Source organism: Rattus norvegicus, chromosome 10 (genome assembly GCF_036323735.1).
Source record: "Rattus norvegicus strain BN/NHsdMcwi chromosome 10, GRCr8, whole genome shotgun sequence".
In the NCBI taxonomy this organism is placed as follows: Eukaryota; Metazoa; Chordata; class Mammalia; order Rodentia; family Muridae; genus Rattus; species Rattus norvegicus.
In genome coordinates this window covers 68,572,666-68,598,147 of record NC_086028.1, presented here as the reverse complement: position 1 = coordinate 68,598,147, position 25,482 = coordinate 68,572,666, and the positions used below count along the sequence as shown (strand labels likewise).

At 43.8% G+C, this 25,482-nt stretch overlaps 4 protein-coding genes and 1 non-coding gene across 14 annotated transcripts in view; 3 read left to right on the top strand and 2 right to left on the bottom strand.

Moving 5' to 3' along the window:
• The window catches only part of Ap2b1 (adaptor related protein complex 2 subunit beta 1), a 105,623-nt gene extending 104,400 nt beyond the window's left edge, over positions 1 to 1,223 (bottom strand). For 2 of the 7 annotated variants that reach the window (XM_008767937.4, XM_063268347.1), the window contains exon 1: positions 1,086 to 1,223. The gene's annotated coding sequence lies outside the window, so the exon portion shown is untranslated. Of the gene's footprint in view, positions 1 to 958 lie in introns of all 7 variants that reach the window. The other 5 variants (XM_017596973.3, XM_063268345.1, XM_008767938.3 and 2 more) reach the window with 5 other exon arrangements.
• On the top strand, positions 1,210 to 4,841 carry Pex12 (peroxisomal biogenesis factor 12). Of its 2 annotated transcripts, NM_053921.1 has the most exon segments (4): positions 1,210 to 1,425; positions 1,590 to 1,820; positions 2,083 to 2,636; positions 3,495 to 4,840. In NM_053921.1, coding segments are annotated over 3 exon segments (1,080 nt in total). In that variant the 5' UTR covers positions 1,210 to 1,425; positions 1,590 to 1,694; the 3' UTR covers positions 3,895 to 4,840.
• Positions 4,842 to 5,506: 665 nt separating this feature from the next.
• Snord7 (small nucleolar RNA, C/D box 7) lies at positions 5,507 to 5,602 on the bottom strand. The gene has a single exon (XR_005490880.1). It is a non-coding gene; the product is annotated as a Z30 small nucleolar RNA (small nucleolar RNA).
• Positions 5,603 to 10,589: 4,987 nt separating this feature from the next.
• Positions 10,590 to 10,922, top strand: LOC108353425 (40S ribosomal protein S27-like). Its single transcript, XM_017602522.3, has one exon. The coding sequence runs from the start codon at positions 10,668 to 10,670 to the stop codon at positions 10,920 to 10,922; it is 255 nt and encodes an 84-aa protein (XP_017458011.1). The 5' UTR covers positions 10,590 to 10,667.
• Positions 10,923 to 12,816: 1,894 nt separating this feature from the next.
• Slfn14 (schlafen family member 14) lies at positions 12,817 to 24,290 on the top strand. 3 transcript variants are annotated; one of them, XM_006247007.5, is made up of 6 exons: positions 12,817 to 12,975; positions 15,324 to 15,818; positions 16,305 to 16,394; positions 17,679 to 17,810; positions 19,217 to 19,928; positions 22,112 to 24,290. In XM_006247007.5, the coding sequence occupies exons 2-6, from the start codon at positions 15,368 to 15,370 to the stop codon at positions 22,923 to 22,925; spliced, it is 2,199 nt and encodes a 732-aa protein (XP_006247069.1). In that variant the 5' UTR covers positions 12,817 to 12,975; positions 15,324 to 15,367; the 3' UTR covers positions 22,926 to 24,290. The 3 variants fall into 3 exon arrangements, with proteins under 3 accessions (XP_006247069.1, XP_003750921.1, XP_038943284.1); XM_003750873.6 differs by having other exon boundaries at positions 15,324 to 16,394; XM_039087356.2 differs by lacking the exons at positions 15,324 to 15,818; positions 16,305 to 16,394 and having other exon boundaries at positions 12,824 to 12,975.
• The last annotated feature ends 1,192 nt before the right edge of the window (positions 24,291 to 25,482 follow it).

Sequence of the window (25,482 nt, the reverse complement as noted above, 5' to 3'; positions counted from 1 at the left end):
AACTGAAAAACTTTAACTGATGAAAATGTTTAACATTCCACTTGTTTTAGCTATTTTTTAGCTGTGTGTTTTTGCTATTCACTTAAGAAAAGCATAATAAACAGGGCTGGAGAGATGGCTCAGTGGTTAACAGCACTGGCTGCTCTTGCAGAGGACCTGGCTTTGGTTCCCAGCACACACATGGTCTGTAACTCCAGTTCCAGGATATCAAACACTCTTTTGACTTTTGCAGTTACCAGACATGCATGTGGTACATACATATACATGTAGGCAAAACACTCGTACACCTAAAAAATGTTTTTTCGTTAAGAACCATTGGTCAGCATGTGATATTTACCAGATACTTTATGCAATTCGCTAGCCTTTAAAACTCAAGGCTGGGCATGAAGGCCAACTTGAATGCTAGCCAAGGATAGGTGCATACAACTCAAGAACCTCAAGCTGAAACAAACATTATTTAAAACAAAACAAAAACCCTTAATACTTTTTAGAAATTCAACAATTGCATTTCTGACAGCAATTTTAGTAAAGTACAAATCATATTTTAGAATTATAAAGATAACTTCAAAAGTTGAAAACAACTAAAACCAATCCCTTTATAAGGTTCTCATTACAAACCAATTGCCTCCTTTTACACCCGAAGGTCCTCTTACAGCAGTAACTACTACTCAGTTCGAGGATCCTAAGCATCTCTGCACTGTATTGGTATCACTAATATGACATATCTACTGAGCTGGAGGGCAGGAATCATTTCATCTAGCAGAATGTGCCTAGAGCTATAACTTAATTTTACACGTGGAAGACAAGTTAAGCTATCTGTCTATAATGAAAAGTAACCGTCCTAAGTTCTGGTGGGCAAGGAGAATCTTTGTCGTTTTAGTAAAACTTGCTGATAACTGACTATAATACTCAGGAAGGTGGCCAAATTTGACCTAAACACCACCCGCGCAGAAAGGACCTGGCTTGATCTCGCGTGGCAACCGGTGTCAGGCAGGGGCCCCAGCTCCGCACAGAGGATCGAGTATGGCCCTCCACGAACCTTCGCTCAGAGTTAACCAGGAACAGAACCCACCCACTACACTAACCGGCCGCCTCGTAGTCCGGGGGCGGAAGCGGAAGTCCCAGTTGGTCATAGAGTTCCCGAGTTCCGGCTCAGGGCTACATTCGATGCTAGAGCGCCTGTCTTCCGCCCGCCTTGTGGCGGTCCTCGGAGCTTCTGTTTCCGGGTACGGTTTCTGTCACAAAGCCGAGCCCTCCTTTCGCAGGTGGCGTCACGGGTCCTCTGCTCCGTGCCCGAGGTCAGCAAGCAAGGACGGGCGCTTCCCAGCCAGCCACCGGAGCCGGGCCTCGCAGCTCTGGGACTGCAGCTCGAGCGACACGTTCCTTGGCCCACACCTATCTCCGAGTCACGCTCTGCCCTGTGAGGTGCAGCATTTGACAAGTCATTCCCCAGTCCCTACATGCCCCGTCCCCAGCATCGGAGTTAACAGTCCTTAACTTTAAGACTCCCTTCCCCCCGCCTCCATATAAGTCTTTTTCTTTATTCCAGTTGATTTTTCACTCATGTAAAATTAAATTTTGAGTTTCAGGTGCCATGCAGAAGGACTAAGACTCAGCACCCGTTTGATACAAAACAAGTTCATGCTCCCTAGAGTGTTCGTGGGAAAAGTAAATCCCAGTACACACAAGACACTATGGCTGAGCATGGGGCTCATATCACAACTGCTTCGGTGGCGGACGACCAGCCATCCATCTTTGAGGTGGTAGCACAGGACAGTTTAATGACAGCAGTGAGACCCGCTCTTCAGCATGTGGTCAAGGTAAGGTATTATTTCTCTGAAAGGATTCAGAGACGACCGGAAACAACTCCAAACATTTTACTAGTAGCCATAAGTTTGCAGTGATGGGCGTGTGTCAAGTATCCATGGATTAATGGGCATCCAGTCAGAGCCCTGTACTCGATTCTTAGGATCTCAAGGAGCTTAGGCTATACTCAAAAGCCAAAGCCAAGTGTATTGAAAGGAAATGGCTAATGTGAATACAAACTGAAGATTGTAATAAAATGAAATGTTTTTGCTTCAGGTTCTTGCAGAATCAAATCCTGCGCACTATGGCTTCTTTTGGAGGTGGTTTGATGAAATCTTCACTCTGCTAGACTTTCTGCTCCAGCAGCATTATCTTTCTAGAACTAGTGCCTCATTTTCTGAACACTTTTATGGGTTAAAGCGGATTGTAGCGGGGAGCTCGCCGCAGCTTCAGAGACCAGCCAGTGCTGGCCTCCCCAAGGAACACCTCTGGAAATCCGCTATGTTCCTTGTTCTTCTTCCCTATCTGAAAGTGAAGCTGGAGAAGCTGGCTTCTACCTTGAGAGAAGAAGACGAATACTCTATTCACCCCCCTTCTTCTCACTGGAAACGATTCTACAGAGTCTTCCTGGCTGCCTACCCGTTTGTTACCATGACCTGGGAAGGCTGGTTCCTTACACAACAACTTCGGTACATATTGGGAAAAGCTGAGCATCACTCTCCCCTGCTGAAACTGGCTGGAGTTCGGCTAGGTCGACTGACAGCTCAGGACATACAAGCTATGGAACACAGACTGGTTGAAGCCAGTGCAATGCAGGAGCCCGTCAGAAGGTAAGGCCGTTTCTAAAACCCTTTTATTAACAACACTGAAAACTGTATCTCCATCATCCAGTTTAACCCTGTTATTTATTAAATCACAGAAGTTATTTCCCACACCCATAAAGTACAGGCCACCATCCTGGTGGCCTTCCTCATAATAGGCACACCTTTGCGCATGCTTGGTGAATGCATGGCCCCATGCAAGGTATTTGTGTACATTATCTTAGGCCTCATCACAGCCTGAATGAAACCGAATGGCTTCATTTAACAGTTGAGGGAAACAGCTAGAAGATGGCAGAGCCGAGATTCAAGGCAGAGCAGTATAATCCTAAGGACTTCTTACCCAGGATGCTTCATCACCTTTAGCGAGTGTTTACTCTCCCACAAGTTCTAGCATGTATGCACTCAGTGTTGATAAGTTGCTTTTTAAGTAAACAGCTTTTCCTGGATGGATTATCTTCCATTTAAAAATGCTCTAAAGTTGAGTCTCTAATGCCTTTCTCAAATCAAAGTTTTTGTTGTTAAAAACAGTTGGGGGGTCTGGAGAAATGGCACAGCGGTTATGTGAAGGGCATGTACTACTCTCCCAGAGAATCAGAGATCAATCCCCAGAACCTCTATTTGGCAGTTTATAACTACCTATAACTTCAGATCCTCTGGCTCAAATGGCACCTGCATAATATGGTACTTATACAAACAAGCAGACACAAACATAAAGCTTTTAAAAACCAGAACATCAGAGTTTAGGCATACACAGGCCTACAACAGACCCTCCAACATATCAAGTGTGTAACTGTACCTGTAGAAATTACTCTGTGACCACGTACAAGTAAACTGTTTTCTGTGCCTCTTGCTCTCCTTTCCCAACAGCATTGGTAAGAAGATAAAGTCAGCACTGAAGAAAGCTGTGGGAGGTGTTGCCTTATCCCTCTCTACTGGCCTCTCTGTGGGTGTATTCTTCCTGCAGTTTCTTGACTGGTGGTACTCTTCTGAGAACCAAGAGACCATCAAGTCACTGACTGCCCTGCCCACTCCACCACCACCTGTGCACCTCGACTACAACTCTGATTCTCCCCTCTTACCCAAAATGAAAACAGTGTGCCCACTGTGTCGTAAAGCTCGGGTCAATGATACGGTTCTTGCCACCTCTGGCTATGTATTCTGTTACCGCTGTGTGTTTAATTATGTGAGAAGTCACCAAGCCTGTCCCATTACAGGGTATCCAACGGAAGTCCAGCATCTAATTAAACTCTACTCTCCAGAGAACTGAAAGAGAGATTAGTGTATTCTCTCACAGCTCAAGTTCTATACTATAGGACCACAAGATGGTTTTAGTATGGCAATCAACAATGATTCATAACTACATTAACTTTTAGTAGTTATATGGATTTCTTTAAAAGGATATATCCACTTGGTCCTAACCTTATGGTTTGCTCTCTACCAAGCTGTTTAAGCAGGAGAATCAGGATTGTAGGTGGTGTGAGGGCCCATGTGGAGGTGGGTTATAAAAGACCACCTCACTTAAGAGTAAGGTTTTAAGTTGTGGTAGTGTAGTGTCAGCACTCTGGAGATGGAGGCGGGAGTTTGAGTTCAAGGCCACCAAAGGGGGAGTGTCAAAAGTAAAATGAAAGTAAGAGACTGATTAAGAGGGATAAAATAGCATAGGAAACCCCAGGTTAGATCTTACAAAGCAAGTGGTTTGGGAAGCAGGCCTTCTCTTTAGAAAACATTTCTCTACTTTTGAAGTAGAGGCTTTATCAGACACGGACTTTCTCTTTATAGAAATATCTATAAACCCTTTAGAGAAAAGCCCCCTCCATCTATCATGACTTACTAACATCTACCACAGTTTATCAGTATTTGAAGATTTCCTTCATGATCCATACCTGCCTGTCTAGGGAAGGGTTTGTTTATGGGGCGGAGTCTGGAAATTTCAATATGAATAAAAACTAGCAATGGTGAGATGCAGTAAAATCTTTATCTAATGTTTACCTGATGCCTACCTAATAGATATTTAATGAGTAAAAGCTTTCTGCTTGCTCTTATGAGTTTGCTCAGTTGATAGGAATCATGCTAGGTATTATGAAAGTTTCTATGAAACATTTAATTAAATTTTAACAATACATGATTCTAGGAAAGAATTGTTCCATGCTGTCATGATTATGTGGAAACTCAAAAGATCACTTCAGGAGTTTAAATAAATTTTTATTCAGATCACCTTTGACTTCTTGAAGTTTTTCTGTATTGATTCAAGTTTTGCTTTTTAAAAAAACAAATTCAATAATTAGAACAAAAATCCTGTTCTAACACAGATGCTGCCTTGTATGAAATAGCCATTTGCCAAAAACAACATTACTTGTTTAGGAAGATTTATGACAGTGGATGCACAGGCTAGTGAAGAAACTGCTTTTGAAAAATGATTAATGCAGGACAAATGAAAATAATTTGCAAGTGCCTGGTGTAATACTGTGATTCATGCTAACAATTGAGAGCATATTCTCTGGCACCATAAAGATGATATAACTTTACTAAGTTGTAAAATAGTCCATCCTGTGAATTTAAAAATATTGAAGCTCACATATACCAGAAGAGCAGTATATGGTCATTCAGAAGCTCTTATAAAACCTTACCAAAACAAAGGTCTTACCTAAACAAATACCCTGATTAATTAAAACACTTTCAATACAGTAATAAGTCAGTAAGGAATTAATTCCAATTCAGGGCAGAAATGATGAATCCTCCGTGAAGTTTTCAACCCTGTTTTCTCACCTGGAAGGAAAACATGAAAGTATCAGTAATTCAAACGATACAAAAGAAATACTCTTACACATTGTAAGCCAGGATCCACACAGACTCAGATACCCCCTTGTGGTAAGCAGAATCAGCTCAGAGAGAAGATTAAGGGGTCACACCCTGGTCAGAGCCATAGCAAAGCAATGGCAATACCAGGTCAGACTGTACTTCACTCATCATTGCATGGTTCGCTCATCATTCCACCTCCCCGAGCTACCTAAGGATCACCTATGCTCATAACCAACCTAATGCAGGCTCACACATCCAGAAAGCCACTCTAAGATGCTTCAACTTCGAAGTTTCAATACTTTCCACTATGTGGTAAATAACTGCTATACGAAAGTAAAAATTTAAAACAAGTTTTTTGTTTTGTTTTTCTTCCTTAGAGGGGAGCTTTTCTATGTTTTCACCACACAGAGCAGAGAAGCGTTTATCCCTCCGAGTTTTTGGAGTCAAGTACAGTGGTGCACATCTTTAATCTCACCACTTGGGAGGCAGAGGCTCTAGGACCTCTGTGAGTTTTGTCTCAAAACAACAATTTTTTGTTGCTATTTAAATGAGTCCAACCTCCATTTATTTCGACAAAATCTGAGGTTTACCTGTTAAGAGTCATATAGCCTAAAAAAAGTAGTGGCTGTAGAAAATAATTTCCTACAAAATGATTACTCATTTAACATAGAATTCAACTGCCAACGAAGATTAAAAAAAATAAAGTCACAATGTGTGGTACAGTGACTCATGCTTCCAGTTCCAGCTACTGCAGAGGGTAAGACAAGGGTGACTTGAGCCAAGGAGTTAAGAGTTCTGAGCAACACAGGAAAATGTACAGTGAACAAAGAAAGCTATACATAATTAAGTCTTTTCTATCAGAATCTTCTAATTTCAGTCAAAAACTCTGAGAGGCTAGGGTCTGCTAAAGCTCTATACCAACTAATAGCAGAATTAGGAAGAGAACTGTGTGGTCTGAATGCCAGGTTTCTATTTTTCCACCTCTAACTTCTCAACTCCCGCCCTTTACTAACAGGAGCAGCTACAGACACTGGAGAGATGGCTCAGTAGTTCAGAGCACTGGCTGCTCTTGCAGAGGGCCAATAACTGACTTAAAGCTCATCTGTTTCACAATACTGATTCAATGGGTCTCCTGCCTCTGCTTTCCCTGCCCCCCCCCACATATATATGTTGACTTTAAACCTATAAAAGTGTGATTCAGCCACTACAAGCACTCAATTTCTCCCCGTGGCCCAAGAAATAATATACAAATTCCTTTGCTTTCTACTCAAGGGATTTCAAAAGCATGAATGAAACCTTAGGTCAATTCCCAGAACGACCACCGCGACAACAAAATAACCTCCAAAACAACAAAAATCAAGCCAGTTGTAGTGGTGGGCGCACCAGTAATCAATCCTATTGCTTTGGGAGGCTGAGGCAGAAGAACCCTGAGTTTGAGGTCACCGTGAGCTACCTACACAGACCCTGTCTTAAAAACAAAACAAAAAAAAAAAAATCCAAACCAACCCATTTACGAATCTTACTATTAAAGTTCTCAAATCTACTATTAGAGCCTGTGTTGCCCTACCCTATAGAAACGCTTTGAAGGCTAATCTCAGTTAATCCCAAAGAAAGCCTCTGCCCTTCCTCTGAATTATGGAAGCAAAATTTGTAAAACCAATTCCACTTAAAGATCCAGACAGACGTGGTAACTGAACCCACGCTCCCTGCTATGCCCAGCAGGTACATTTCCTAGTCCTCGGCCTCTGTACACTCCCCATGAAACTTCTTTCCTCGCTTGTCTCAATGGGAGAAAGCCTGTGTACACTTTTGGAGCTACTCAAATGTCACTTCTTCTGTCAAATACCCTGAACTACCTTAGTCTCTAACCTCCACAGCACTCCCTTCCCTCACAGCAATCATCACGTGCCAACTATGCACCGGTTCACGAGTTTCCACCCAACTCTCCCACCAGACCTACCTCACTGGGCTCCTAGAAACTGGGACAGAGCGTTACCAGCCTGGAACATAGGGGTACAATAAATCACATCAGTAAGCCTAAGCCGCATGGCCTTAGATTAGAAATGCATCAGCACAATTTATAGCGCCAGCTTACCTCCACATGCCACGCGGGTAAGGACCGTACCTCAGGCATCTCCAAGCACTCATTCTCCATCCTCTAGTTCATGGCGCTCTGTACAGATTCCTTTGCAGGCCAGTGAGCACTAACACACAGGTTCTCAAGGCAAAAAAAAGAGAAGTCCAAACCCACCAACTTCGGGGGCCTGAAGCCATCCTTGGTAGGGAAAGAGGACGGAATCGGGGCTTGAATCGCTTCCAACCTGGACTCTTCATTCCTAAGACTTGGACCGGGACAATTGGGGTTGCAGAGGATGGCACAACCCAGCACTAGGACACCGAGATCGGGGGCCACGGGCATCCCGCACCCTCTTCCCTTCGCCTCTCCGGGCCTGCATCCCACAGCCCCGCGCGCGCCAGTCAGCCAATCCCGCGACAGCCAGAGCTTCACGTGGCAACTGTAAGGCGGGGCCTGCATGAAGAGCAGCCAATCAGAAGGTGATATGAAAGCCAGGGGTGGAGCTGGCCAGAAGGAGGAGGCTGTTTCCTCCGAGCTTCTAGGTGCCCTGGTCTGTGTTCTGCGATTTAGGCCTATGTTTTCTGCTCAGCAAACGATGCTGTTTCCCTTCTTCCTACGATTCTTTACTCACGGGACTCCGGGCGACTGTTAAGCATAGTGATTTTACAATTGCTTCGATGGAGAATGGGGAGAGAAGGGAGACTCCTATCTTGAACATTTTTAAAAAAGAATTTTAAAAAAGATGTATGATTATACATGCATGTTTTGCCCGCATTCATGTCTGCATCATGCCAATGGAGAGCCCACATAAGTCAGAAACAGGCGTCGGATCTCTTGGAACTGGAGTTACAGGTGGTTGTGGTGCCAGTAATCAAACCCTGGTGTTAGATATTCTAAATAATTAAAAGCGTAGCTAAATATCAAATTGTCATGAATAGCACAGACAATTTCCTGGGAGAAGAGACATTTCATTTAGGTCTTGAAGAGACTTAAGAATTAGATTCCCTCCTTGGCGTGGTGGTGCACGCCTTTGATCCCACTACTTAGGAGACAGAAGCATGTCTGTGAATTTGAGGCCACCCTGATCTAATAGGAGCTCCAGGACAGTCAGAAGTATAGAGAGAGACCCTGGGGAGAGAGAAAGATTGAGAAAATTATTAAAGCTCAAGATGAATTAGCTGAAAAATGTAGTTTTCCAAATGTTGGCAAAGCTAAAAATCATAGTTGTTGAGGTGCTTCTCAAAATTCTGTGGACTTTAGAAACAAAGACCCATTAATATAAACGTCATCCAGCATAAAAAAGTAGCAGTAAAAACTGCAAAAATGGGCGTCTGGAAAGATGACTCAGTGGTTAAGAGCACTGACTGCTCTTCCAGAGGTCCTGAGTTCAAATCCCAGCAACCTTCTGTAATGGAATCTGATGCCCTCTTCTGGTGTGTCTGAAGACAGTGAAGGTGAAATAAATCTAAAACAAACAAAAAATAACCCATGCAGTTCCCAGCAACCATACCCAAACCGTGTTTTTCCTGTTAATAGAAAGGAAAAGAAGAAACTGAAGAAGACTTCTGATGTTTAAAGCTCTCACACCACCCAGCATTTTTGTTGAATCATTTGAATTAGACAAACCTGGTTTTAAGTCCCTGGTTTCCCATTGTATAATCTCAACCTCTGAATGATCTATAGAGAGAGTTCCCAGGGCAGCCCCTAGCACCTAGTAAACACATATCCAGTAAAAAGTGGCCATTTTTACCTCACTAGAGGTAAGTGAGAGTGGTCGGTCTTTCAGTGTGAAGGTGAGACTGGGAATTGAGATTGGTTGATGTAGGACGGGGTGAGATTGAATTCATAAGTGAAGTGAGTAAAAGAAGTTCCTATTCAAGCTGAGAGCAGACCTTACTACGTTGCTGGGATGATCACGTGCCGTGGTATCGTCTCTGCTACCTCCCTTGGAAACTCCATTCAGGCAAACCTGGGCACAGAGTAATCAGCAATCAGAAGTAGCAGTCTCAGGCTAAGAGCCATAACAATGGTATAGTAAAAGTGTGCCTAGAGACCTACTTAAGAATGCCATTTCCAGGGTTGGGGATTTAGCTCAGTGGTAGAGCGCTTGCCTAGCAAGCGCAAGGCCCTGGGTTCGGTCCCCAGCTCCGGAAAAAAAAAAAAAAAAAAAAAGAATGCCATTTCCTCAGAATGAATTGGAGCAGAGACACCATTTTGTTCACTGAGTTCAATTTTTATGTTTGTTTTTCAGATGGTCTCCTGTAGCCCGTCTTAGTTACTTTTTTCTATTGGGTGAAAGAACATCATAACTAACGCGACCTGTATAAGTAATAATGTACTGGGGGCTAACATTTTCAGAGGACGAGACTACGACCATCATGGTATAGAGCCTGGAGAACAGACAGGCAGGCAGGCCTGGTGCTGGGGCAGTAGCTGAGAGCTTACATCCCTATCCACAAGCAGGAGGCAAAGAGAGCTAAGTGGGAATGGTCGGAGTCTTTTGAAACCTCGAAGGCCGTCCCAGTGATCCCTCCGCCAAGAAAGCCATACCTCCTAATCCTTTCCAAACAGTTTCTGCAGCTGGGGACCCAGTATTTAAATCTATGAGTCTATAGGGGCCATTCTCGTTCAACCCACTGCATAGCTGCAGCTGGTTTCGACCCTGACTCCACCGTCTAAGCGTTGCTATTATAGGTGTGCACCCCTGCTTTACTGCCTTGATTTAGGGATGTGGTTTATTTTCCTGTGTTTGTCATCACAAATTTCCACAGACCTAGTGGTTTAAATGACAAAAAAAAAATGTGGGGGGTATTTTTATTTAGAAGATTTTCCCTCCCCACCTCCCCTAAAAGATTTATTTTTATTGTATGTGTATGGGATTATTTTTCTCTTTTTGGCTACATGAATGTCTGTGCATCGTGTTCATATATGGTGTCTGAGGAGGTCAGAAGAAGGTATTGAATTTCCCTAGAACTAGAGTTATGGATACTGGTGAGCCACCAAGTGGGTGGGCTCTGGGAACTGGTTCAAGGACTGAAAGATCAAGTACTCCCAACCACTAAGACATATATCTCCAGTCCCAATAGTTTTTCTTTCTTGATTTCTTTTCACTTTTAAAAATGACTTATTTTCCTTCCCGGCAGTGATGACCTCCCTATGAGAACATGCCTCTCGCAAAGGATCTCCTTCATCCCTCTCCAGAAGAGGGGAAGAGGAAACCCAAGAAAAAACGCCTGGTGCAGAGCCCCAATTCCTACTTTTTGGATGTGAAATGCACAGGATGCTATAAAATCACCACGGACTTTAGCCATGCACAGACGGTAGTCTTGTGTGTTGGCTGCTCCACTGTACTCTGTCAGCCTACAGGTGGACAAGCAAGGCTGACAGAAGGCTGCTCCTTCAGGAGGAAGCAGCACTGAAAGATTCAAGATGAGTGGGAACCTTCCCAATAAACACATGTTGGATATAAAAGAATGACTTATTTTATTTTATGCACATTGGTGTTTTGCCTTCATGTAAGTCTGTGTGAGGTTGTTAGAACCCCTGGAACTGGAGTTACAGACAGTCGTGATCCACCGTGTGGGTGCTGGGAATCGAACCCAGGTCCTTTAGAAGATCAGTCAAGTGCTCTTAACTGCTGAGCTATCTCTCCAGCTCCTCCCCTCTTTTTTTTTTAATAGCAAGAAGTTCAACAGCAGTTCCACCAGGCTGAAATCAAAGGAGAAACTATACCTGTTGCCAGAAACTTAGCCAACTACATAAGGCAAGTGAATTCACTGAACTTGGGGGAGAACCTACAACTGCCACTTTATTAAACCAGCATAATTCCTAACTACATTCTAAGTATTTATCCTTATAGCCACAGAGAAGCAGAGGTGTCACTTGTCAGAGAAGTGTCTCCTTGCAACAGATGGAGATCATTACAGCAAACCACAATCAATCGATCTGCAGAGAACAATCAACCATGTGATGCCCAGCTTCAACTGCTACATCTACGATACAACTCCCGCAGCTAAGGCCCAGGGGTCATAGCAGTAGAGATGGGGCAGAAAGACTGTAAGAATCAGTAGAGTGGGAGTTTGAGGTAAGATTGCATCTCCCAGAAATGTAAGAGAAACTTTGTCTATGAAGTCTCACCAACATGTTGCATGGACAAGGACAACAGGGACAGACATGCTAACATGGGAGGGGAAATCTCATGGGGCCTCAATCATAGACAAGGAACTACAGACAACTAAGAACTACTGAAAGCCAGAGAAATAGTCTTCTCCAGCAAAGAGCTCACGAATTAGTTATCCAATACCAAGTGGTCAGAGCTGAAATCATATATGTATAAGTAACATCATATGGACCAAGCAGGTTGTGTTTATGTATTTAAGGGTGTGTGTATGTAAACAAAGAAAGGCCATGAATTTGAGAGAGAGCAAGGGACAGGTAACATGGGAAAAGTTGGAAGGCAAAAGGGAAGGGGGAAATGACATAGTTATATTTTAATTAAAAATTAAAAAGAAAATATAGTGTATAGATGCAGTGGAATTTTTTGGTTCATAAAGAACATTATGTAATTTTCAGGAAAATAGATACAATTGGAGATGATCCTATTAAGCAAATTAAGCCAGTCTCAGACAAATATTGTATGTTTTCTCTCATTCCTGGTTCCTAAGTTATATATAAATATATAAAATCAGTTACGTATATATGATATGAAAGTAGAAATAAAGCTCTCTAGGGCAACAAAGGGGAATTATCAGGAAGGTAGAGGGGCAAGAAAAAAGCAGCTAGGGAGAAGGAGCAAATATGTCCAACGTATAATATATACTTGTATTAAAACTTTAAAAATATTTATTTTAAATAGGAAAAGATAAAAGTAAATTAAATACATCAAGAATCTTGGAGGTTAATGAAGTAAACTAACATCGCTCACAATGAACATTACAGAATAGTAATTTAAAATGAGTACAGCTTAACCTTTAATTCCAGCACTCTGGAAACAGTGGCAAGGGAAATCTCTGTGAGTCTGAGGCCAGCCTGGTCTACATAGAGTTCTGGGCTATCCAGGGCTGTGTAGTGAGACCCTGTTTCAAAAAAATAAAATAAAACGAGAGTAGAGCTTTGCAAATAAATTTAACCAACAAAGAGATGCTTGTGTTCTGTGTGGAAGGGATGGTCACCCCTTTGAGAAGATGGAAACTGAACTCTGGCTACTCACTTAAAAACCCCATGTTTCCTCACTCCAGGGACCTGATTCATTCCCTGAGGCCCTAGTTTGCTAATCAACCGTGACATAGACTCTTCTTGAGTCCTTATCAGCCTTCCTCAGTGGGTCAAAGTTATGAAGGCTAAGGGAGTCTGGCAGAGTTCCTGTTCCTCCCAGGCAGATATCACAGGGCAGCAGGGCCCGCAACAGAGGACAAACATCCCACCCAGAGCCAGATGAGGAGCTGAAGCACCCAGAGGGAACAAGAGCACCAGGTAAAGAATCGTTTTTCTAAATTTCATCACTATTTTGAGCACCGTTCAAGTTGGAGAGTATGAAGGGTTGGGTGTATATAACAGTAAGGAGAAATTTGTTAAGGAAGATGAGTGAGGCATTCCCAAACTTGTGGAAAGGATGCTGGACCTAGATGCTTGGAACACTGTCATCTCATAGCAGTTATAAGCATCCCAGTAATATCAATGAGACTTGGGAGCCATGAGACTATGCACTGTGCTAGCCCAAAGTCACTTAGATTTGTGGTCTAAATTCCACCAATGAAAGTCATCAGGTAAGCAAACAGAAAGGAAGAAGCCATTTCTAACAGAGCTCCAGATCATGGAATGGAATTGCTTCGGAAGATCACTAGTTGCTGGAGGGAGCCAAAGGGTTCCGTAGGAAGGTTTTGGGACGTGAGAGTATTGCAAAGAGGCAGCAAGATACTTGCATTAAGAAGGCTTCTACAATCCCTTCTAAGCTGGGCATTGGTGGCACACCACCAGCACTTGGGAGGCAGAGACAGGTGGAACTGTGAGTTCAGTTGAGCCTGGCCTATAGAGCTAGTTCCAGGACAGCCTGGGCCACACAGAAAAACCCTGTATGTAAAACAGCAAAGAAAGACCAGGATTAAACAACAAAGAAAGACCATGAATTAGAGAGGGGGTGGGGCTCGGGGCAGGTAACACAGGGAACTTTCCCTAAGGAGCCACCAAACAGCACATGTATGTGTATCCATGGAAGATGCTGGCAAACCAAGAACCAGTCACCCAGGTGATTCTAGCATGCTTGAAGGAAGGTTACCAAAGAGGAAGCTGGTGACAGGTCAGGGTGCAAGCTCCTCTCACTGCAAACAACCTCTGCAGGGCTTCTGTGTGCAGACAGCATATGGGTCCTCTTTCCCAACAGAAGACGGTTGTTAGCTTCAGTTAATAAGCAAGTTGTTCTGTTTTGCAGTTAATCAACAGTTAAAGGAGATCCTTCGGAATTAGTTTCATCTCAGATGGCTGTTCTCTAGTCTTAAAACAAAAGGTTGGGGTTGGAGAGATAGCTCAGTGTTCAAGAGCTCAGACTGCTCTTCCAGGGGTCCTGAGTTCAATTCCCAGCAACCACATGGTGGCTCACAACCATCTATAATGAGATCCGATGCCCTCTTCTGGTGTGTCTGAAGACAGGGACAGTGTACTCGTATATAATAAATAAATAAATCTTTTTTTTTAAAAAAAAAGAAAAGGTTGGTCACACTTTATCAAACAGGCCCCAAAGGCTTAGGCTCTTTTACAAATCTTAGAGACTCTATAGTATCAGGGAAAACTAGAAAGGAAGGCAAGTTCCTGCCTCACATCAGGGAGTCTGTGACTAATTCACACAGTCTGTGAATGCAGAAGGTGCGAGAAGAGCTGACACAATGTCTGCATTTGGTTATCGATTGCGTTCTTCTAAGAGTAGAATACCGTCTTTTAATCTGTATAAAAACAGCACATGAAATGTCAGATTTGTCTGAGTTTATATACTTTGTTTTGTTTGCTTATCTGAGACAGGATCTCGTGTAGTCAAGGCCGGCACTGAACTTACTATAGCCAAGGATGTCTTGGAGCTGCTGATCCTCTGGCCTCCACCCCCTGAGTGTGGGGATTACAGATATGTACCCATATATCTGGTCTCAAAGTCTTGATCCTCCTGCCTCAGCCTCCTAAGTGCCAGGATTATAGGCTTGGCCTACCATGCCCAGCTTGATGTTTATTTTCATAGCAAGTCGTACGATACACGAACCCAAATTCCACTTCCTTTGTTTTCCACCACTTTTCTTAGCCCTTCGAATTTTGAATCAAGTCACTGATGTAAGCTTCTAGTTCTGCACATTCTTTAACAATTCACTCAGCTCCTGTGCTAACCCCCCGCCTCCTCCCTTTTATATTTGGACTCAGTGTTGGTGCTTCCCAACGTTAAGTGGAAATGGGATGGAATCTTCAGTAATTTATTTATTTTTTCCATTATGGAAACCATTGTGTTCCTGTTTTAACCTATGACTCTTCTTGTTGAAAAGTCCGTTTGGCAAGATTGTTCAAAAACAATACTAGCAAAGATTACTTCCAAAGCTGGGGCCCCTGGGAAAAGCCCCCAATCCCAGCTCCTGAAAACAGTGAGCAGGGAGAAGGCTGAGAATGTGACTTAGTGGAAGAGCGCTTGCCCGGCATGGGGAAGGCTGGAGGGTCAGTTCCTGCTGCCACCTGCATATCTCTTAAAAGATAATGTCCAACGTTAAAACGCAACTCCAAAAATGTATATCCTTGAAGAAAATATTTTGCTCTCTGAACTTCTCACTAATACCAAAACATCTCTGTCCTAGTTAATTCTAGGGACGTCTTTCTGTTATCGTTGTCAGTGCAGAAAATGCCCTATGCAGAGATCACCGTGAATCTGGGCAAAGTGACGTTGGGAGAAGAGAACAGGAAGGAGATGACCAACAGTTGTTTGAAAAGGCACGAGAACTCGAGTATTGTCCAGGCTGTATGTGCATTGCTGAATTCTGGGGGAGGTGTGATCAAAGCCAAGATCGATGACAAAGGCTACAGTTACCGATGCCATGGGCTGGGGCAGGATTTGGAAACTTCCTTTCAAAAGCTCCTCCCATCGGGTTCACAGAAGCACCTGGACTACATGCAACAGGACCACGACTTCCTGATTTTTGTGAAGTCATGGAGCCCAGATGCCTCCAGCCTTCCACTGAAGATTTGCAGCTTACGCTCCAATATATATCAGAGAGATGTGACCTCCGCCATCAACTTGTGTGCCAGCAGTGCCCTAGAGCTTCTTCGGGAGAAAGAGTCTAGAGCCCAAAGAGGTATCCCTAAGTTACATTCTCAAGACCACATCCTCAACAGAACCATTCAGGAAGAAGAAGATATTAAGATGTGTGCCTTGGAATTTTTTAAAAAAGATAAACTCAATTATAAGGAGAAGCTTAGCTTCACGGAGTCAACACATGTTGAGTTTAAAAGGTTTACCACCAAAAAGATTGTCCCTCGGATCAAAGAGACACTGGCTCATTATGTTTCTGCATTTGCCAACACTCAGGGGGGATACATAATTATTGGGGTCGATGATAAGAGCAAAGAAGTGTTTGGATGTATGAAAGAAAAAGTGAACCCTGACTCACTAAAAACAGAAATCAAAAACTGCATAGAAAAGCTACCCACATACCACTTCTGTCGTGAGAAGCCCAGGGTGAATTTCACAACCAAAATTTTGAAAGTTTACCAAAGAGAGGCCCTGTATGGTTTTGTCTGTGTGGTTCAAGTAGAGCCCTTCTGTTGTGTCGTGTTTGCAGAGGACCCAGATTCCTGGATCATGGAGAACAATATTGTTACGAGGCTGAAGGCTCAACAATGGGTGGAGATGATGCTGGCTATTCAGTCAGGTAAAAGGAGAGGGGAAGCATTGCTGAGGTCGAGGGCAGCAACCCTCTTCTTTCCTTTCCAGGGTATTCCGTCACGCAGTTTATTTTATAAGAACAACAACAACAACAACAAAAAAAAAAACCTAAAATGTGTTTTTGTTTATAAATACTCTCCCACTGCTGCGTTCTTTTTCTCATATGCTTAGTTCCAAAGACTATGAATCTGATCTTTTTGAACTTAAAAAAAATGGATTTTAGTCTTTTGGGGGCATATCATATATCATTAGCCAGGAGTTAGTGAGTTCCTTTTTTTTTTAAGCTATTAAAGCCCTGTTGACAAAATTTGGTTGATTTTTCTTGTCTACATAGAATAGTTTCACTGGAAAAACGGTCTTGAGAGAACACCATTTAAATATGACACTAAACCATGTGTTTCCAGGGAAACTGTGTATGCGTGTGTGTGTGTGTGTGTGTGTGTGTGTGTGTGTGTGTGTGTGTGTGTGACAAATCTAGACCATTTCAGTAAATCTAGGAGCAAATATTTTAAACTGTCAGCCCTGAGGCCTCACAACACAGGGAATGAGGCAAAAGCAGATACTCTGGGGTAGGGGACCACTCCAAGGGAAGAGAGCCGCTGGTGGTTTTACATCTTGTTTGGAGTCAGCCTTGGTGATGTCTAGTCAGTCAGCCGATAATACTCACAATAAGCTCACCGACTTGCCTGCAGGATCAGATGCTCCCAATGACATCAGTCATTACAGACTTCATGCATCATCCTTTGGCTCGTCCTAAATTTGTTTGATCTATTTCCTCTGTTTTCCCAGCAAGATCCACCCCCTTTCAATTCCATCTTACCTTGAATGGAGACTACAGTCACCTGTAGCCATCCTTACAGCCTGGGCTGCCCTCTTTGGCCACAGGGCTGCTTACAGCCCCCAAGGCATTCTCCTCTTCTCCATCCCTCCTGTAGGTGCTGCCTCTGCCTCCCCGGGATTAAAGGCATGTGCCAACAACACCCCGCCCTTCCCTTATTTCTTACAGGTAACCCGGCATCCAACATACATTTAGGGTTCAAAGTAAACTCAGGGATCATCACCTCATGAGAGATAGGAGAAGTGACACTTGTTTGAAACGAATTACCCAGGAAGGTAAAATACTTGAGCCCACAGAGCAATTCGAGGCGTCCTTTCCTGCCACGCACAGCCATGTGTGGTGGTGCAGGACTACACACCTGTCGCCTGTAGAAAGAGCGATCGCAGAGTTCTTCCACTTTTGTGTTTTCCCACTTTCTGTATGCTTGTTTAGATCCCTCCGGCTTTCCCACAACCGCTGACAGTGCTCACCCGATGTCACCAGCTTTGTCTGCACCGGGAAGGCCAGCGTATCTCACTAAAGTCCTGGAACATAAGGAGACCCTGCAGCGCCGTTTCTTTCCAGGTACACGCATCTCTGTTTGGGGTTTTGCTTGTTTTTTATTTTTTAAGACAGGATCTCACTGTGTCACCCAGCCCAGGATCTCCCTCTTCGTTTCAGCTGAGGAGACCATTTTATGAAATAGAGCGTAGTTCAGTGGTAGAGCATGGACCAGGTCCTGAGTACGATGCTGAGCATTGGAAACAATGATGAAGCTGGGAGGAATGAAGAGCAGCCTGTAATCATCCAAATCTTGTTTCTTAGAGAATGTAAGACTTAGCAGACATAATGGTCCTACAAGTGCGCACATGCGCGCGCGCGCACACACACACACACACACACACACACACACAGAGAGAGAGAGAGAGAGAGAGAGAGAGAGAGAGAGAGAGTCTTAAATCCTAGTCCTCAATCTTTATTACAGTTCCAAATGCATTGAATTCTAACCACCCATGCCTTTTATTCTTCAAAAGGTAAGGTGCTGACGTTCCTTGGGCCTCTGGCATATGAGGGCTGTGCCATGCCCTTTAATACGGAGGGAGCCGAGGGTTACACATACACAGGCTAAAGCAAATTTTCTTCAGTTTCAGCACGACTAACGTTGGAATCACATCACAGAAGGAGAGCTTTGCCAATTATACACTGCCTGGCTGTATCCCTGGCTTCTACTCATCAGATGCCAGTAGCCACCTTGTAGTTGTAAAAATCAAAAAGATCTCCAGACGGGCTGGAGAGATGGCTCAGTGGTTAAGAGCACTGACTGCTCTTCCAGAGGTCCTGAGTTCAATTCCCAGCAACCACCTGGTGGCTCACAACCATCTGTAATGGAATCTGATACCCTCTTCTGTGTACTCATATAAATAAAATAAATCTTAAAAAAAGGTCTCCAGTCATTGTCTTGGTTGGTGAGATGGCTGGTTGTATAACCTGAGTTTAATCTCTGGGCCCTACATAGTGAAAGGAGAGAACCTACTTTTGGAAGTTGTCCTCTGACCTCTACATATACTGAACACAGACAGACAGACAGACAGACAGACAGACAGACAGACAGACATGCGCACGCATGCATGCACATAATAAAATGTCTTCAGACTTTTGGTTAAGAATTGCTATTCTAAAAGAATATTCCCCCAAAGCATAAGCCTCACAGAAGGCCTTTAGGAAAAAAAAAAAGAGCATCTTCCCAGCAGGTTGTGGATATCTGGGACCAGAAAAGGGCTCCAGGAGCCTGTTCTCTGTAGACCTCTCCCTGACAACTTCCCTTAGAGCTAGTTGTCAGGCTAGAGAACCTCTAGTAGCTGCCTCGGGAGTGCTCTCTTTGCAACAGGAAAAACATGGTTCGGAAGCTAGAGCCATCCTTTCCTACCAGACCACAAGAGTAGCCCTGTGCTTTTTAAAGTTTTGATGACTTCTATTTCTTCAATTTTCAGTGACACAGGAAAACCTACAATTTCATCCAGAATGCCTCTGCAAGAAGCTGTTCTCAGACCATGAAGGACTGGAGGACTTACTGAAGACACAGACACACCCTTGTTCTCATGGGATTGTGATATTTTCCAGAAGCTGGGCTGGCGATATTGGTTTAACGAGAGAAGAGAAGGTCCTGTGTGATGCTCTCCTCGTAGCAGTCGGCAGCCCTCTGGTACTCTATACAGTCTTAACAGACCCCAGTTGGCTTGGAGGATCTGACTATACTCAGAACACTGCCCTTCAGTTAAAGAGGCGGCTACAAACCCTCGGAGGCTACAGAGGCAAAGTGTGTGTCATTCCAAGGGTGATATGTCTGCCTGGCAGAGGGTCCAGGCCTGATCCGTCCCCTGTGTACCCCCGAGCCTACAAGCTGTCCAGTAGCGCTGAAGTGGAGGATTTGCTCCAGAGCTTAGTGCTGGTCTCACTGTGCTCCAGATCGGTGCTGAGTGACCAGTTGGGCTGCGAGTTCTTCAAGCTGTGCATAGAAGAGGAAGCCAGAGCACTGTCCAGGAACCTCCGGGAAACCCGGGAACTGTTCATCCACTGCCTTCCAGGAACCAGGAAGACAGCCCTTGCCATAAAGATGGTGGAGAAAATTAAGGATATGTTCCACTGCAAACCCAAAGAGATCCTCTATGTTTGTGAAAATGACTCCCTGAGGGATTTTGTGATGTGAGAATTTTACCATCTAAACTTTACAAAAAAAAAAAAAAGTCTTTCAGTTGAGTCACAAAAGTAATTTGTGTTTTGAGTGTAAGGTTTTGCAATTCGTTTTCACTGTGGAAGTTCACACAGTCTTCAGTTAACCACAGATGTGATTGAGGTCTAGAATAGAGAATCTATCGTGTTCAGTCCCAAACATGACATTTTTTGTTTTTGAGATAGTCTTTCTCCTCAGCTCAGGATGGTGTTAAACTCAATCCTCCTGCCTCGGCTTCCTGAGTATTGAAATTATAGGGATATACTTCCAGGCCCAGCTGCAGCTCTATATAGAATTAGAACCGTTTTCCCACAGCCTGAGCCTTAGATCTAAGGAAAGTAGAAATGAACTTGTCTCACTTTAAGTAACCTTTTCCTGGATAATTAGTGTTTTTGGTTGTACAGTTAGTCACTATATATAGCAGGAATTATTTCAATTTCAATTTGATTTAGTTTGTAAAATATCACCAGATATATAAAAAATCCAGTGAAAAACATTTAAGTTGTTTTGCACATAGAAAGATATGAGTGCAATTATGACTGATATCTCTAGCTTTCAGTGTAGTAAGTTGGACATTGTACAATTTACCAAGGAAGACAAATTCACGTTTTTGCTTTGGTTATAACTATTCAAAGAAAATCTTATTGGGCAGTGTTTATGTTAGATGGTGTTAAATATAATGTCAGGGAACAAAACCAACAAAAACCTTAAAATAAACAATGCAGTGCTGTATGATTGGGATAAAGGCCTGCCTCACATAGCCAGAGGTTGGTCAGCAGTTTCTCTCTAGGGAAGGAGACTTGACTCCTAAATCATTAGGAAGCTAGGTGTGAGAGTGTGTCTGCCAGCAGTCCCAGCACTTTGGAGACAGAACAAGGGGACTGAGAGTTTGAGGCCAGCCTGGACTACCTGAGACCCTATATCAAAAGCAATCACGCAAGCAAACATAAAACAAGGAGAAGTGAATGAGATGAGGATGGCCCACTAGGCAAAGGTCACAGCAAGGTCAAAGGTAGAAGGAGGCCAGAAAACAGGGGCAGATCTAACTGGAGTGGAGCCAGGGTGTGGGCATACTGGAGATGTTAGAACACACGCAGATGCTAGATCTTGCAGGAAGCTGTGCTAGGGACCGTGCACATTACTAAGTTCTGTGGCTAAATTTCAAAAATATACCAGTTAAAACCCTAATTGACAAATAGCCATTGAACTCCTACTGTGAGGAAGGGATAGAGACAGCCAAAATTCAGGGCCGTCCCTCCAGAGACACCAGGCTGTGCTAGAAGGGAAGGAATGCAGTTAAGAGTCAAGCACAGAGAGAAAAGCCGGGACCTGTATCACGAAACCTGCGTGAATGTGCCATTAATTGAATCAAACTTAGAGAAGGCAAGAAGCCACTAAACTTGAAAAGCAGAGTTGTGTAGCGCACATGTACACGACAGTGTGCCATGGAGGGAGATGGGCCCGAGAGAGGGTGAGCCGTGTGGTGCTTTCTCCCCTTTCAGGTTCCTTGAAGGAAGTCAGCGATCGATGCTTGCCTTACCAAAACTCAAAGGTCTTTCTGATCCTGTGTGACAGGTGAAGAAACAAAACTTACTTTAGACAGAATTTGAATTGACACACACCTTTTCTGCAAGTATAGATTATGAGATGCCCAGAGGAGGAGGTGGTTTCTCCAATTCCAGAAGGGCAGCTTAAAGAAGTAGGAACATACATGAGTGACTTTTGAGGTTTCCTTTAGCTGCCAAGCCGCACAATTGGACTGGTAGAAACAAGAAGATTTCCTAACTTTTTTTGTTTGTTTGAGATCAAGTATTGTTACATAGACCAGATTGACCTACAGTCATTATGTAGTCCCGGCTGGCCTTGGACTCAGGATCTCCAGCCTCCTGAGTGAGGATGGGACTGTAGGCACAAACCACTAGACTGTCTGTCTACTTTGTAGTAAAATTTCACATGAAGATTTATTTAACCAAACGATCTCTAAACTTCGCGTTCTGTCAGGCACCTTGGAAGCAGGGTGGTTTGGTTGTACTTCCTCTGTTAGTGAATTGGTCTGCAAAGGAGAATTAGGCTCTATTTCTGATTCCGAATAAGAAAAGCTCCCGTTATCTTTGTTTCTATGCCTGACACCTTGTTTTCTCCTTCCTGGTTATAGGCAACAGGTCACCTGCCGAGCCGTGACCCGGAGGGCCTTCATGAGAGAAGAGTTTCCAAAGGTTAAACACATAGTGCTGGATGAGACGGAGAATTTCTGCAGTAGACATGGTGACTGGTACGAGAAGGCTAAAAGCACCACCCATCCAAAAGCAAGCGGGGAACGCCTTCACCACGGGATCCTCTGGCTTTTTCTGGATCCTTTCCAAACCCGGCACCCAGGTGCTAGTGGCCTTCCAGCTCCTTCCGCTCAGTTTCCTCGAAAAATGATCACCAGTGAGATCCACTGTGCTGTGGAAATTGCTAAGGTAATGAAAGATGAAATGAAGAGGATCCAAGAAAACCCTCCCTCCAACGGATCTCCAGACACTCTGGCAATGTTCCAGGAGGTTCCCTATGAGGAAGCAATGTGTGCCCAGGCTCTGCCTGGCGTGTGTGAGATCAAGGCTAACCTGACACCGGGACAAATAGCCAGCTATGTGGCAGAAAAATGTCACAGCCTGTTCCACGAAGGATATCGGCCCCAAGACATAGCCATTCTGTACAGGAGATGGGAAGACAGAGGACAGTATAAGGAGGCGTTGCTAAGAGCAATGGCCCGTGGGACAATGGAGGTCTCTTTCAACAGTGCTGCTGATATTTGTGCTGATGGTGTCATTTTCGACAGTGTCGAGCAGTTCTCAGGCATGGTCAGGAATATTGTGTTTGGGCTTAGTACTGAATCTGTGCACTCAGAAGGCGTTCATAAACTCTGCTTTGCCTCAAGAGCCGTTAAACACCTCTACTTGCTGTATGGAGGGAGGACGGCTTTCTGAAACTATTGTAGATAACACAGGAAGTCAAACAAGAACACGCTCGCCTCCCAAACAGGTGGTGGCTCCTTTTTAATACCACAAGTTAATGAATGAAGGTGCATTGTTAAGGCCTGGAGCCACAGAGATGTGTTTTGGGAATGAGTCACCCTACTAGCGGCGGCTGAACCCTTTGCTCAGTCCACTTCTTTTTCCCAGTGACAAGGCAATTGGTTCTCTGCCTCCAGTCTTCCTGATCCAATCCAGCTTTCATTCTGTCACCCAAAGAGCCTAAAACAGAGTGCAAATTTTATGAAATTCTCTGCTCCAGGCAGTTCCTGCAGCCCACGGGCAGAATCCATTTCTGAGGCTCTCTACTGTATTGACTTTTTCTTCTGACCCCATCCTTGATCATGTCTCTAACTCCCAGCATTTCTAATGGGTTCCCTCATCTGTAGCTGTTTTGGGAGTGATGGTAGGATGTCCTTTAGACCAACTCCTTGGATTGGGTGTCTTGAAAGCAGTATCTGGGCTAGCATCTCATGCTGGCTGTGGGGCTCAAGATTTACAGGAGCATCCTTAGTTGGTTTTTTTTCCCCCATCAAGTCTCAATTAGCCTCTTGGCATTGGCTTTCTGTTAACCAAGGTCACAGAAGACAAGCATGTGAGTGAAAGTGTCACTCAGTTACTTTACAGTGTGAACTAGCCAGTGGACTAGGGGTACTTTGCTAATTTTTATATTCATCAAGAACATAGGAAGCCAAGTGATATGAGCAGAGCCTTACAGTAAAAGTAGCTGGAGGAGCATCTGAACCTATGACCTGCTGTGCCAGGCATGGACTGAACAGAAGAATCCCTAGCAACTAACCATATGGTGGTGGTGGTGGTGCTTCTTCTTCTTCTTCTTCTTCTTCTTCTTCTTCTTCTTCTTCTTCTTCTTCTTCTTCTTCTTCTTCTTCTTCTTCTTCTCCTCTTCCTCCTCCCCTCCTCCTCCTCTTCCTCCTCCCCTCCTCCTCCTCCTTCTCCTTCCTCCTCTTCCTCCTCCTCCCCTCCTCCTCCTTCTTCTTCCTCCTCCTCTTCTTCCTCCTCCCCCTCCTTCTCCTTCTCCCTCTCTCCTTATATTGCTACACTGTCTTAATATCATAAATACTACAACTAGTGTAATAATCAAGATAAAAGAGTTGCTTGTGGTGCGATGTGAACTCCTAAAACATTGTTGGAGGACAACAAGAATATGATCATACCAGCTTAAGGAATTAAAAAAGAAAAGAAAAAGCGCCTGAACATCTCATGAGCCAGGTGTATTCTTTTTCATTTTTGCTTATTTCCATGCCTTTTTGATGTTTTATGCACATTGCAAGTTCTGCAATAAATTTTATATTCTACACAGCTGCTTCTTCCGTTTGACTTTTTGCACTGTTCATATGCCCAATACATCTCTTTCTACCCTTTGCATATCCAAGCAGTATATCAAGGAGTGGCTGCACCAGATATTACAAACTGGTGCAACCACTCTGGAAATCAGCATGGAGAGTTCTCAAAGAGCTAAACAATAAATCTACCAGCTAAATAGCCCTGGAGCCTATGCTCAAAGGACTGGACATCATATCTTGCAGATACCCGCTCAGCCTTGGTCATTGCCACTGTGTTCACAACAGCTAGGAAATGGAAGTGAGCTACAAAACTGAATGGACAATGGGAAAGTACAACGAAACCAGCATGCATACGATAAATGGTAGAACTAGACCATATCTGAGTGAAGTGATCCAGACACAGCAAGACAAGTGCCATATGTTCTCTCTTCTCTGTGATTCTTAGCTATGGATCTTTAGACATGAGTAACCACAGAAATCAGGAGAGGCAGTGAGACTCAAATCAGGGAAGTTCTAGATTGGGGAATGGCAGGTGATTGTGGTGTGAAACAGAAGACAGGAAAATTGGGGCGGGGCTTTAACTAGGGAGGTGGAAGGGAGAGAGGGCAATACACAACACTAAAATGTTTCATAAAACATACAGAACCTATGGTTTATTCCTACCTAAGATTACGTGTAATGTGTATGTGTATGTGTATACATAGAAGTATAATTTGTAGAAGTTATGCCGCTTGGGGTGATAATGCTCCTTGTAAGAGCCATGAACCCAGGATCATCTCTGAGAAATAGGAGTTCTCTTGAGTTATTATTCAGGGGAGCCCAAGAGACTTCCCCCAAAAAAACTATAGGCTATTGCTTGTTGCCCTTGGTTGCCCCCTAGAATTTGAAGGTAAGATCCTATTGCCAAAGATGTCATGCACTTAAGACACGGGACTTGAGGGAATTGAACTAGAACTGGCCTCAAAGTCTTCTTCCTGCTGACCGGCTCTTTAGTATCAGAAGATGCTATGGAAGCTACCAAGGGAGAGATGCATTTGCTAGTCCTGTCCTGCTGTAAATGATAGGACTTTACACACAGCAATGACTGGCCTGGCAAGATACCCACAACGGTACACTAGTGACCCTTTTATTTGGGGGTTCCTAATGACTGTCTAATTGGACTTAAGGCCTGCTCAACAGGAAGGCCCTCATGTCTAGTACTGTAAACC